General features: G+C 43.1%; 1 protein-coding gene across 2 annotated transcripts in view; it reads right to left on the bottom strand.

Annotated features, from left to right (window-relative positions):
* Positions 1 to 14,534, bottom strand: part of HTT (huntingtin) — a 166,191-nt gene that overhangs the window by 88,768 nt on the left and 62,889 nt on the right. For both annotated transcript variants that reach the window (XM_017863158.1, XM_017863159.1), the window contains 5 exons: positions 12,849 to 12,995; positions 10,619 to 10,739; positions 8,221 to 8,297; positions 6,514 to 6,665; positions 5,231 to 5,433 (listed from right to left, as the gene is read on the bottom strand). In XM_017863158.1, the coding sequence (XP_017718647.1) occupies positions 5,231 to 5,433; positions 6,514 to 6,665; positions 8,221 to 8,297; positions 10,619 to 10,739; positions 12,849 to 12,995 (700 nt within the window). The remainder of the gene's footprint in view (positions 1 to 5,230; positions 5,434 to 6,513; positions 6,666 to 8,220; positions 8,298 to 10,618; positions 10,740 to 12,848; positions 12,996 to 14,534) is intronic.

Genomic DNA, 14,534 nt, shown 5'->3' on the forward strand with positions numbered 1-14,534 from the left:
ACCTCCCGGGTTCACGCCATTCTCCTGCCTCAGCCTCCCGAGTAGCTGGGACTACAGGCGCCCGCCACCTCGCCTGGCTAGTTTTTTTTTGTATTTTTTAGTAGAGACGGGGTTTCACCGTGTTAGCCAGGATGGTCTCGAACTCCTGACCTCGTGATCCGCCCGCCTCGGCCTTCCAAAGTGCTGGGATTACAGGCTTGAGCCACCACGCCCGGCCTAATTTTTTAATTTCTTGAGGAGACAGGATCTCACACTACGATGCACAGGCTGGTCTCGAACTCCAAGCTCAAGTGATCCTCCCATCTCAGCCTCAGCCTCCCAAAGTGCTGGAATTACAGGCATGAGCCACCATGCCCAACCCAAAACAGCATTTTAAACTCCCTTTTCAAAAAGAGGAAACAGGCTCAGAGATGAAGTTAACTTACTCAAGGTCACAGCTGGTTACCAGCAAAGCTAGAAGTCAACAAATCCAGATGTATTCATAAAGCCTGAACTCTCTCCAGTACACAACACATGAGAGAATATAAAACATCGAGGCTCCCCCATCACTCTAGGAGGCAGCCATCATGGAGCAGAGTGAAGGCAAGATGACCGAGAGGTGGAATTGAGGTCCTAGCTCTGGTACTTACTCCCTGATCTTTTAGAAAAGTGCTTGTTATGGTTTCAATGTCTATAGTCCCCCAAATTCATACACTGAAACTTAATTACCAGGGTGATGGTATTAGGAGGTGGGGCCTTTGAGAGGTGACTGGGGCATGAGGGCAGACCCTCATGAATGAGATTAGCGTCCACATATAAAAGGCACCAGAGAGCTCCCTCACCCCCTCACCACATGAGGGCAAGGTGAAAGTCCTGGATCTTGAACTTCCTAACCTCCAGAACTGTGAGAAGTAAATTCTGTTGTTGAAGCCACCCAGGCTATGGTATTTTGTTATAGCAACCCATGCTGACTAAGACAGTCACCTTAAACCATAATAGGATGAGGGGCTACAATCGGGTGCATGGACTGGAAGGCATCAGGGAAGAACTGCAGACAGTACATGAGAGGTTAGCCAGGCGTGGTGGTTCACGCCTGTAATTCCAGCATTTTGGCAGGCCGAGGTGGGCGGATCATGAGGTCAGGAGATCAAGTCCATCCTGGCTAACATGGTGAAACCCCATCTCTACTAAAAATACAAAAAAAAAAAAAAAAATTAGCCAGGCATGGCGGCATGGGCCTGTAGTCCCAGCTACTTGGGAGGCTGAGGCAGGAGAATCACTTGAACCTGGGAGGCAGAGGCTCCATCTCAATTTAAAAAAAAAAAAAAGAAAGAAAGAAAGGCTACTGCACTGAAAACCCTGCTTGGTAGAAGGCACCAGTCACAAGCTCACTGACTGTATGAGCCCATCCACAGTAATGTCCAGAAGATGCAGAGTCACAGAGACAGAAAGTAGGTCAGTGGCAGCCTGCAACTGGGGGCATGGGAGGTTTTGGGTAAAGGGTACAGAGTTCCTTTGTGGGTTCTAAAACTGATTCTGGTGATGGCTGCACAACTCTGTGGGCATACTAAAGAGAATGAATTATATACTTTAAATGGGTGAATTATATGAATTATCTCAAGAATGCTGTTTCCTGGCTGGGAGCAGTGGCTCATGCCTGTAATCCCAGCACTTTGGGAAGCTGAGGCAGGCGAATCATGAGGTCAGGAGTTCGAGACCAGACTGGCCAACATGGTGAAACCCCGTCTCTCCTAAAAATACAAAAAGTTAGCTGGGTGTGGGGGCAGGCGCCTGTAATCCCAACTACTTGGGAGGCTGAGGCAGGAGAATCACTTGAACCTGGGAGGCAGAGGTTGTTGCAGTGAGCCAAGATTGTGCCAGTCCAGGCGACAGTGTGAGACTCTGTCTCAAAAAACAAAAAAGAAAAAAAAAATCAAAAAACTAGCTGGGCATGGTGGTGCACACCTGTAGTCCCAACTACTGAGGAGGCTGAGGCAGAAGGATCACTTGAGCCTGGGAGATCAAGGCCACAGCAAGCTACGATCATGACACTGCACTCCAGCCTGGGCAACAGAGTGACATCCTATCTCAAAAAAATTAAATTAAATTAAAAAAAAAAATGCTGTTTCCAAAACAAAAGGCTAGTGCAGTAGTCCAAACGAGACAGTACATCAGTCTGGACCAAAAGCATGGCAGAGAACATAAAGGATGCGTATGTACATGTATTATGTGTCCATGTACAGGTGTATGCATATGTGCAGAGGTCCCCAACCTTTTTGGCACCAGGGACCGGTTCTGTGGAAGACAATTTTTCCACAATCCGGGGTTGAGGGGGATGGTTTTGGGATGAAACTGTTCCACCTCAAATCATCATCAGGCATTAGATTCTCATAAGGAGCATGCAACCTAGATCCCTCAAATGTGCAGTTCACAATAGGGTTCATGCTCTGATATGGTTTGGCTCTGTGTCCCCACCCAAATCTCAAGTTGAATTGTAATCCCCAATGTCGGAGGTGGGGCCTGGTGGGAGGTGACTGGATCATGGGGGTGGTTACTAACGGTTTAGTATCATCCCCCGAGTGCTCCCTTGGTAGCAACTCCCCCTACAGGTGCTCTCCTTTCTCCCTCCTCTCTCCCTCTCTCCCTCTTAACCTATCTCTCTCTCTCTCTCTCTCTCTCTCTCTCTCTCTCTCTCTCTCTCTCTCTCTCTCTCTCCCTCTTAACCTATCTCTCTCTCTCTCTCTCTCTCTCTTTCCTGCGGGCCATGTGAAGATGTTCCTACTTCCCCTTCACCTTCGGCCACGATTGCAAGTTTCCTAAGGACTCTCCAGAAACAGAAGCCTGTACAGCCCGCAGAACTGTGAGCCAATTAAACCTCTTTTATTTATATGTCTCAGGTATGTCTTTATAGCAGTGTGAGAACGAACTCATACACGCTCCTATGAGAATCTAATGCCAACACTGGTCTGAGAGGAGGCAGAGCTCAGGTGGTTATGCTTGCTCACCTATTCCTGTGCTGCCCGGTTTTTAACAGAGGTTGGGGACGCCTGCATATGTGCACGTATATGTGCATATACATGTATGTGAATACAAATGTACACACTTTCTTTTTGCAAAATACTTAGTAGGGGAAACAAAAGGCTTGGTGAGTGGAAATGAAGAGTTGTGGTGACCTGTTTCTAGCTTGATTAGATGCAAAGTGGGGGAAATGGGGGAGGGGCAGGGGCAGACGTGGGGAGGAGGACAGAAAGCTCAGCTTATCACATCGTGTCTGACATATCCACAAATCAGCCAAACGTAAGTGTCACGGGGCAGCTGGCTACACTGAACTGCAGCTCCAGAGATAGGTCCTCTGAGGTCCCTCATCTTAGACACCAAAGACAGGAGAACAGCCCTGACTCTCGGGCTGCCCTGCCCAATACTGGAGCCACTACCTACATAGGGTTATATAAATTTAAATTTAATGAAAATTAAACCAAATCAGGGGTTCAGTTCTTCAGTCACACTAGCTGCATTTCAAGGGCTCCACAGCTATATGTGGTTAGTGACTACTGTCTTGGCTGGCATAGCTATGGAGCATTTCCACGGTTATAGAAAATTCTGCCACTCTCTAGGACAGCACTGGCCCAGAGACTACAAAGAGAGAAGACGGCCTAGGACAGAGCCTAGAAAGCATGTGCTGGTGGGCAGGAAGTACTGAACCCAGTGACTGGGGAGTGGCAAGTGGGTCGGGGAACACCCAGGAGGCCCTCTGAAAGCCAAGTGAAGAAGACACTCAAGATGGGGGCAGCGGCCTGCAGGGTACAGAGAGGGAAAGGCAGGCAGGACCAGAGCAGTGCCCAGAGATGTAAAGACATGATCCGGAAGGGAAATGCTGCTATGGAGGGTGGCAACAAAAACCACTAGCAATGGTTAAGGAAGGATGGCTGAAGTAGGAGACAGGGTCCAGGCCAAGAGGGCCAAGAAATCTTGCAAACAAGGTCCACCTCAGAGCAGTGGGAAGCTCTGTGGGCTGAGGCTGAGACTCTCCAGAGATGTTTGCAGAGAAGGGAAGTGACTGATGGCAGCTAAAGGAGAATGGGAAGTTAGTGGGGAGATTTTTAAAGGTAGAAGACACAGCAAAGAGAGAGTAAACAGATGTAACAGTAAGTGAACTGGTCTATCTTAGGCTGGGCGTGGTGGCTCACGCCCGTAATCCCAACGTTTTGGGAGGCCGAGGCGGGTAGGTCACTTGAGGTCAGGAGTTTGAGACCAGCCTGACCAACATGGTGAAACCCCATCTCTACTAAAAATACAAAAAAATTAGCTGGGTGTGGTGGTGCATGCCTGTAATCCCAGCTACTCCAGAGGCTGAGGCAGGAAAATCGTTTGACCCCAGGAGGCCGAAGTTGCAGTGACCTGAGATCGCACCATTGCACTCCAGCCTAGGCAACAAGAGTGAAACTCCATCTCAAAAAAAAAAAAAAAGTATGTGAACTGGTCTAACTTAAATCCATTGTGCAAACAGTTAACATTTGTTTTGAAGTTGATTTTATTGCTTCACAGAAAAGCAAAACTGTCCCTGAGATTGGCAGAACATTCTACAACCATGGAAAGGCTCTATAACTATGCTAGCCAGGACAGTAGCCATTAACTAAGATTTAAGGAGACAGCAATGAGGTACTTAGCCAGGAAAACCAATTCTGAGCTTTCTTGGCTAATGATGGAAACCTAAAGCTAAAGCTAGGTAATTCCCTCTTAGGGGTAACAGTGATTGATGATACCAAAGGAACTGTAAAACACATGGTCACATTTTTTTTTTCTTTTGAGACAGAGCCTGACTCTGTCATCCAGGCTGGAATGCAGTGGCACAATCAAGGTTCACTGCAAACTCCACCTCTCAGGTTCAAGCAATTCTCTTGCCTCAGCCTCCCAAGTAGCTGGGACTACAGGCATGTGCCACCACACCCAACTAATTTTTTTGTATTTTTAGTAGAGATGGGGTTTTGTGATGTTGGCCAGGCTGGTCTTGAACTCTTGGCCTCAAGTGATCTGCCCACCTCCGTCTCCCAAAGTACTGGAATAACAGGCATGAGCCACTGCACCCGGCCACATGGTCACATTTTGATGTTAAATTTAGTGTCACAATCTGAGCAATTTTGTTCATTTAAAGCAAAAGAGAATAAAGAAGGGGCAGATTACTAAATAAAGATAGTCTGGAAATCCACAGTCATTAATGCTATATTAATCCAGCACCTGAGTGGGACATTACCTTTATTGCAGGTCCAGGAGCCACGTCGTCCAGGACATGTGCACAAATGTTGATCACCTTCAGCAGGTGGGAGAAGAGCTGCTCCACCATGGGCACCAAGGCCCGGTCCCCCAGGGCTGGCCAGACCTCCTCTTGCTTGGTGGCTGCTGGGTTGGCTTCTTCTTCAGAGGCCCATGAACTTCTCAGAGATTTAGGAGCACTGGCTGTGATATGAGCATAGACATTACCTCTCTAGCCCAATAGCATGGGAAGGACAAATTGCTTGGGGAACTGAAGTCATTTAAGACCCTAATCTATGTTGAGAGTTGGCCAGACATCTGTGCCTGATATTCAACTGATAAGCCAAACTCAAACTGAAACTGATGTCTTCCCCACAAATCTGTGTTCCCAATTTCCATGACTGTCACCACCACACACCTGCCCAGGATGTGAAGTCATCCCAGGTTTCTTGGTCTTCACAACCGAAGTTCAGTTGGTGACCCAGGCCTGGCAATTCTGCCTCCTTCATTCTCTTACGATCAGTGTCTTCCCTACAATCCCAAAGCCATTATCTTGGTTTAGACTCCCCATCTCTTGCCTTAGCGTCAACATTAATCTCCTGAGTCTTTCTACCTTCTCCTCCAGCCCACATTCAAGTTGGCTGAATGATCTTATTAAAATACTCATCTTTTAGTCCCTTTCACGAAACTCTCCTATAGCCTCCTAAAGCAAAGAACACAGGTCCCGATTCTTTCAGGGAGATTGGTACTTCTTCCAAAATCAATTTCAATGGACTCCGTCTTCCTTGCTGGCCACATCCTCCATTATCATCGCCAAGGTGCTGCACCCTCTCCCTGTTGTGCCCTTTCCTGTGAGCCCATAAATCTGCCCAAGGAGAGTGATCATGGCCACTCTGTGTGACCATTGCACTTTCGTTTACATGTATCTCCTCTAATCTAAAACCAACTTGAGAATGGAGTCCATACTTTATCCTTTCTTACCATCCCAGTGCCTGAGGCAGTACTGGCATATGGTGCCCACTGAGATGAAATTCAAAATGAGTTTATTTGTAGTTAACTGAGGGGCTATACTGGGAAGAGGCCACTTTAAAATACTCAGCACAGAACAGGTGCCAACTGCATGTGTTTATGCATATAGGTAACATCTGAAATTTGACTAAAGGGACAAGCCATCACTGGCAACGACCTTTCAGTATTTTCCCCTCATATGCTCACCACCCCCACTCCCCCTAAGGAAATCAAAATCCAAGCCTCGGAGTCCCTGCTTCAACTCAGTACCAGTACCTGCAAGCAAGTTTCCGGCCAAAATCAAAGCATCTTGATGGGCTGAGAGATCCAATGGGAACCAAGCTGACGAGAGCAGGGTCAGAATCATTGTGGCCATCCCAACGGTACAGCTCTTCCTAGACTCATCTGAGGCACTCAGTGGAGGCACTCTGGAAGCAGACATTTGCAAGGTCAAATTACAGAAAAATTTCAAGCAAACAACAGTCTTCCTTTCTCTTGCAATTCCAAGAGAAAAGCGTGTCACAATATGTTTTATACCAGCTCAGAAACTGTTTTACTGTTAATCAACTAACAACTTTCCTATAAATCAAAGCTCCATAAAAATCATTTGAGAAATGAAATCAGGTAGTAGATCTGAATAAAAGTACTGGGGCCTAAGTGTCCAATGAAGGAATGCTTCCACTAGGGTTCTGCTGAACTGGAGATGAGATAGCTACCCAGACATTTGGGCATCTTAATGCCATTGAATAAACAAGCCCAAAATAAAAGAGAATTGGCTGGGGTGAGCTCTTTATTACTATGGAAAAATAGTGTACTTGATACCCAATGGGGCAGGTCTGACGTGGTTAGTCTTCCTGATATTAATATTATCTTGGTTCCCCAATGGTATCCTTTAATACCCCATATCTTGTAGTAAAAGTTACTGGAAGACAAATTACAATCTCATATAAGGAGGACTACCCAGGGCTCAATCCCCTAGAAAAGATAGTATAAGTCAAACTACCAAGAACTGAATCCCAACCACCTGAGGTGCTGACTGAGGATTAAGAGAATACAGAATGGGTATGGAGAACAGAACTCATAAATATCAACCCCTTGTGAACAGATACAGAAATAAGGATTATGGTGTCTACCCATATTTTCTTTTTTAGCACTTAAATCTATCTATATTTTAAATTTTAAAAAGTATTAGAACTGTATGTTTACTTGAATGAATTTTTAGCTTTCTTTAAATTAATACATTTTACTCCAATGCCAAAGTTGCTCAGAAGTCAAGTCTAGTGCCGGACCTACGACTAGAAACCATAGTTGCTCAGTCTATATATGAGGAAGGCGGGAAAGCAATCATTCTAGAGCAGAGAATGTAATCCACTTTAAGCAAATGTCAGTTGGTCATTCGCTGACACACACAAGAAATCTACAGGTTTACTTCTCAAATGTGACGTGAGTCACCAAAATCATTCTCAGTAATTGATACACAGAATGAAAGCTTATTCCTGAATGCTGGAGAAGACTTGAAATTATTTCCCAGATGCGAGTAGGGTCATCTACTGGGGGAAAATCATTTTTAAGTAAAAGCTATTAATGTAAGTACAGTAGTTCCTAAATCATCACCATTTCATATGTTAGGTCACATTTAAGTGAAAAAAGGTTCCTAAACTTCTAATACGCAGCAAATAATTCTGGAAAGAATCAAGCTAATGAGAAAAGTCTTTTGCCAGCATATGAAAATTCCCCTAAATGAACTTGAAGATCACACCCTCAAATTCCCAAAAATGCCTAAGAACATTTGGCATTCAGTTCCCACAGTTCCTGTCACTAGTCTCACACAACTAATACAGCAGAAACAAGTATTCCACCAGATATTTTCCAAAAGCCAAACTGATAAAAGACTTAAAAAGAAAGAAAAAGGGCATCCGACTAACTACATTTCTATTATACTGTTGTAGACAACTATTAATATATACTGAGGAAAATACATACCCACAGTGCCAACCTAAACTCCAAATGCAAACTGGGAAGGCAGTGGAAAGAAGACACAAAGCTTCACAGCATCCAAACTATAGAACAAAGAAACAATAAAATCACACCTAAACACCACCAAGGTTTATTGAATTATATCTCCTTTTACCCTTTATAAAAAGTACAAACAACGAGAACTGAGATCTGTGTATGATAACCACGGGATATCTATCCCACCAGTAGGATACAACTTCCTACTTTAGACAACTCAAATACATGTTACCAGAATGGCAATTATATCCCAGTGAAGATAGGCTCCTGTGCTGCCCACACCCTGGAATGCTGTCCCACCCTTCCGCCTCTCAACTGCCCCTGCACAATCTTAGGAGCTGAGCTCCAGCTGATCACATTATCTCCCTGACCAGCCTGCAGAGACCATTAAGGGCAGGAATCCTGTTTTTACATTCCAAGCCTACAACAGTGTCTGACACATGTCAGCCACAATAAAAATAAATTAGCAAAGTTTACAATATTTTGAACAAATCAAGGGAAGAACAAAAAAATAAGCAAAGTTTACAATATTTTGAACAAATCAAAGCTTACAATATTTTGAACAAATCAAGAGAAGACCATACTGCAGACAGCCCAAACAATATTCAGTTTTCTATAACATGCAAGTATTTCTTTTGTCAAATAAAATAAAAACGTTTGGCTGGGTGCAGCGGCTCACACCTGTAATCCCAGCACTTTGGGAGGCCGAGGAGGGTGGATCACGAGGTCAGGAGTTCGAGACCAGCCTGACCTACCTGGTGAAACCCCACCTCTACTAAAAATACAAAAATTAGCCAGGTGTGGTGCCGCACATCTATAATTCCAGCCACTCAGGAGTCTGGGACTGGAGAATCATTTGAACCTGGGAAGCAGAGGCTGCAGTGAGCCAAGATCACACCACTGCATTCCAGCCTGGGCAACAGAACGAGACTCTATCTCAAGAAATAATATTAAAAACAAAAAGGTTTAACCTGGTCACCAACAAATTAACATTACTTTTGTATATTATTTTTTCTGATGACAAAAGTTATACTTGCTCATTTTAGAAAATTTGAGAATACCTGAAAATATAAAGAAGACAAAATCATCCACAATCCCAAAATTTATTTTGGTGATTATCTGCCAATGTGAGGAATGTATATATGTAAATACTATTTTCTTAACTGAAATCCGACTATACCCCCTACCAGGTTTGTATTCTGCCTTTTTTCACTCAATATCACAATTCAGATTATATATCTCCATATTGTTAAAAATTCTCCAAAGCATCACACTATACACTAGCATATGTACATAATTTAATTGTTCTTGAATTCTTGGATATTATGGTTCTTTTCTAATGTCAGCAACATAAATTATTATTATAAAAATGTAAGGACGGGCATGGTGGCTCACGCCTGTAATCTCAGCACTTTGGGTGACCAAGGCGGGTAGATCACCTAAGGTCAGGAGTTTGGGACCAGCCTGACCAACACGGAGAAACCCCATCTCTACTAAAAATACAAAATTAGCTGGGTGTGGTGGCACACGCCTGTAATCCCAGCTACTTGGGAGGCTGAGGCAGGAGAATCGCTTGAACCCAGGAGGCGGAGGTTGTGGTGAGCTGAGATTGTGCCATTGCACTCCAGCCTGGGCAACAAAAGCAAAACTCTGTCTCAAAAACTAAAAATAAATAAAAAATGTAAATCACAAATATTTTTCCCTTAGTATATATTACCAGGTCACTGAGATAATTATAATTGAGACATTTTAAACTTCTGATACATTACCAATGCAGGTGACAGTAGTTTTCTTTCTCTCTCTCTCTTTTTTTTTTTTTTTTTGGAGACAAAGTCTCGCTCTGTTGCACAGGCTGGAGTACAGTGGCTCGATCTTGGCTCACTGCAACCTCCACCTCCCAGGTTCAAGCGATTCTCCTGCCTCAGCCTCCCGAGGAGCTGGGATTACAGGCGCCCGCCACCAAGCCCAGCTAATTTTGTATTTTAGTAGAGATGGGGGTTTCACCATGTTGGCCAGGCTGGTCTCGAACTCCTGACGTCAAGTGAGCCCCCACCTCGGCTTCCCAAAGTGTTGGGATTACAGGCGTGAGTCACCACGCCTGGCTTATTTTCATTTTTATGTCTTCCTAAATTGGCTGAATTTTTTTACTTTCGGCATGTACTTTAATAATCAGAAAAAAGTAGTTATTTACATTCCTGGAGTAAGCTAAGATTCTTTTTACAGAAACACAATTTCTTAGCAAGCCCCACAGATAAGTAAGAGCTCTAAAACAAGCACCTCACCATAAGATGACCATACAACTAACTGGCCATACAAGTTACAAAAAATTATTATAATTTCATTAAGACCAATCAAGAAAGAGACTTACAGTGAGTGCTCTCGTGGTTGATGTGATCAGTTCATGAGAAACTGCTGCAATAACTCTTGAAAGGTTATTTTCCATAGTGACATCTGTTATGCTTGGTAGTAGGTTATAGCCTCTATATATTCTAATAAGAAAATACAGAGACTTAAAATATACTATTAAAACATATATTTTCAAAGATCAAATGGCATTTAATGGTTTAAGATTAAAGATTAAAAGAAGTTAAGCAGTCTCAACTTTTAAGTGCAAGAGGGGATGAAAATAAATTTTGATCATTACGCCATAACAATGGCTGAATTTATTCCCTCCCTTCCTCTCAGTCCGCCCCAAACACTTTCGCTGCAGCCACGCTCCCCTTACAGCATTGCCTACTATCTCTTTAAGTTGAAATAAATGCTTCATGAAGTTACTCCTGCTTCCAAGAAAAAAGAAATTCCTTTCTCCACTTCTGAGCTCCCATGGCACTTTTCTGCATTCCCTTCACGGCACATGTAAATTTCTATCCCCCATTATAGTTATATTCAAACTCTAATTCCTTTAGAACACATGGAAAAAAGGCAAAAAATAAAATAAATTATAATACCCCAACGGTTTGAATAAAGCCAATCTGATTTTGAATCCCTCACAGTGTCTCGTCCACTGAGACACTTAACAAAACTAAGGAGATTATGATTTTAAGTTAACATGTGAATGCTAACAGATTAGGCAGCTAAGCAGCACACTCTGCTACACAATTGGGAATCGTATCTATCACGCAAGTCCCAATTAAGCACTGTTGAGTTGTGAAGAGGCCTGCTGAAGTTTGGAACTGGGAAACTTTTCAAAGTAGTAGTCACCAATTTTAATGATATCTCAGTTGGCATCTATTAATAAATATTCATCTTCTGAAATGACATTAAGAAGCAACAATTTATTCTAAGCCTATCAAATTCCTGATAATCAAATACTCTTTCACCGTTTCTACTTATCTTGAAGGAGTATTTATCCTGAATCTTTTCAAAGAGAGAAAATGCCAGTTCTGAGTTTAAACAAAGGAATTATCTGAAGGGGAAATATTAAGGGGGCCAAAGAAAATGTTTCCATGTGTCTTTGTTGTTGTCGTTTTGTGGCTTTTTTTTTTTTTTTTTTTTTTGAGATACAGTCTCACTCTGTAGCCCAAGCTGGAGTGCAATGGCACCATCTCGGCTCACTGCAACCGCTGCCTCCAGGGCTCAAGTGATTCTCATCCCTCAGCTTCCCAAGTAGCTGGGATTACAGGTGCCCACCACCACACCTGAATAAATTTTTTGTATTTTAGTAGAGGCAGGTTTTGCCATGTTGCCCAGGGTGGTCTTGAACTCTTGAACTCAGGCGACCTGCCCGCCTGGGCCTCCCAAAGTGCTAGGATTACAAGTGTGAGCCACCACGCCCGACCTTCCATGTGTTTTTTAAAGCAGTCTTTACATGAAAAAAAGATGTTATTTATTCAGGAATTATGACTTTGAAATGTGATAAGCTGAGTTCCTAATTCAGAAAAAAAGCATCAAGTGATCATTTAAGCTTAGAAGTCATCTAGTCCAAGTTCTATAAAACACTGTTACTCAGCAGAAAAAGAGTATCATATAAAGCCAATTTTTAAAATAACATTTAAGAGACGAAATTGAAAAGCGCAAGTCTTATCCTTCTGCAATCTCCTTTGCAAGCTAGAATTCTGAAGATCATAGCTTCATTAAAGCACTCTGTCCTACTCACCTAAGAATCAGTTAAGCATGGGATATATGTGGCCATTTGACGCTATATTCACAAGCTCCACAACAAATGTGAATGAGAGTCATTGCAAATCACGGAACTAGTGGATAGCCCTAAATAATACTGACTTTAATAGCCCACTCACCTACAAATCAACAGGCATGATAGAATACAATCCTCTTTAAAGGTAATATAACGGAAGTGAAAATTTTTTAACAGATAATACGTGTCACACACAAAAATACAACTGTCAGCACATGAAATGTAATCAACGATTAAAAGATTTACAGTGTCACAGCTGTGTGACTGTGGCAGGGCTTAAATACAGAGGTGGTGTGGTCAATCCTCACAATGACAATATCCTGTCAAAGGACTGACCTACACTCAAACATCCCGACCTAAAGCTTTTTTCTAGAAAATAAAATGTTTTCAATTAAAGCCTAAAGAAAGGCATCAGGAAAGGGCATTTTCCTGACAATGTGAGGACGCCACCGGCTCAGCATACCTGGTTATTGTGCTGACGGAGAAATGAGATGGAGGCTGCGTCTCATGCATGAGAAGTTTCAGGTAAACACTGCTTTGATCTCTTGCCACGGCCACTACTGGATCAGCTTGTCCTTGGTCACATTTATAAAACAGCTTTGGGACAAGCCTAATACAAAAGTAAGGTTAATTTGCTTAAGAAAGTAGATGAAACTCACCTGTGATAGACCACCCTCCCTGCAGGTGGCTAAGCCAACACCTCTGGTTACCAGCAGACATCACTTCTCGCCCCCTTTCTCAGGTGGCATTCTTCAAGCACATGACAGCATCATCTCCAATCTCAGGGTCACTCTCTGATGCACCCACTCTGACATAACTGGGTGCTGTACTTTCTTTTTCTTTTTTTGAGACAGACTCTCACTCTGTTGCCCAGGCTGGAGTGCAGTGGCACAATCTTGCCTCACTGCAACCTCTGCCATCCAGGTTCAAGTGATTCTCCTGTCTCAGCCTCCTAAGTAGTGGGATTACAGGTGCCTGCCAACGCGCCTGGCTAATTTTTGTAGTTTTAGTAGAGACGGGGTTTCACCACCTTGGCCAGGCTGGTCTTGAACTCTTGAACTCCTGACTTCATGATCCACCTGCCTCAGCCTCCCAAAGTGCTGGGATTACAGGCATGAGCCCCCGCACCCCGCCGGGTGCTGTACTTTCTTTTGTCTGTCATTAAATTAAGTCCCTTTTTATCCACACTATTAAATGCTTTAATTAAAACCAACTTTGAAAGTTCTTTTTCTAAACCTTTTGATCAACATCAACAAGTGCTGAACATCTGTCCACAGAGTACTAAGCACAGAGCAGGTCTGAGTGCCAGTTGCATCCCTTAGGCACTTTTGCAATTCTGTCTGCAAAATTGTCCCAAACACTCCCAGATGGCAAAGCTTAAGCTCAGATTCCTAACAAATCTAAACTGAATTCAAATGCAGAACGTGGGTAACATTTTCCTACAAAAACAAAAGGGCTTATATCTGCCATCATTACTCAGTAATACTTTTAGAAACAATCAACTATTTTATCATATTGGTCTGCAAACCCCAATATCTTTAATTAAAGTCTTTTTCCTCATGGAGACTTGATCATGAGTACAATTTTTTCTAGAATATAAGAAGTAACTATTGGCTGGGTAGGGTGGCTCAGGCCTGTAATCCCAGCACTTTGGGAGGCCGAGACAGGGGAACCGCTTGAGACCAAGAGTTCAAGACCAGCCTGGCCAACATGGCAAAACCCCATCTCTACTAAAGATACAAAAATTGGCCAGGCATGGTGGCACATTCCTGTAATCCCAGCTACTTGGGGGGCTGAGGCAGGAAAATCGCTTGAACCCAGGAGGCAATAGTTGCAATGAGCCAAGATTCCACCACTGCACTCCAGCCTGGGTGACAGAGCGAGACTCTGTCACCACAAACAAACAAACAAATAAAAAGAAGTTGCTATCATTTGCAGAAAATGGTAAAGCTGAAAAATTTCTGAATAGGCAAGTCATACAAACCTTTAAGTAAATGAAAAGTGTGTCTCACAAGTAATCAAAGAAATGCAAATTACAATGATGAAAACGAAAAAGAATATGCACCAAAATGTAATTTTGGTTTTCTTTCAGTAGTTTGATTACAAAGATTATCTCCTTTTTTATATTTTCCTTAAATTTTGTTCATTT

The sequence above is a fragment of the Rhinopithecus bieti genome, unplaced genomic scaffold (assembly GCF_001698545.2).
Source record: "Rhinopithecus bieti isolate Rb0 unplaced genomic scaffold, ASM169854v2 scaffold_68244, whole genome shotgun sequence".
In the NCBI taxonomy this organism is placed as follows: Eukaryota; Metazoa; Chordata; class Mammalia; order Primates; family Cercopithecidae; genus Rhinopithecus; species Rhinopithecus bieti.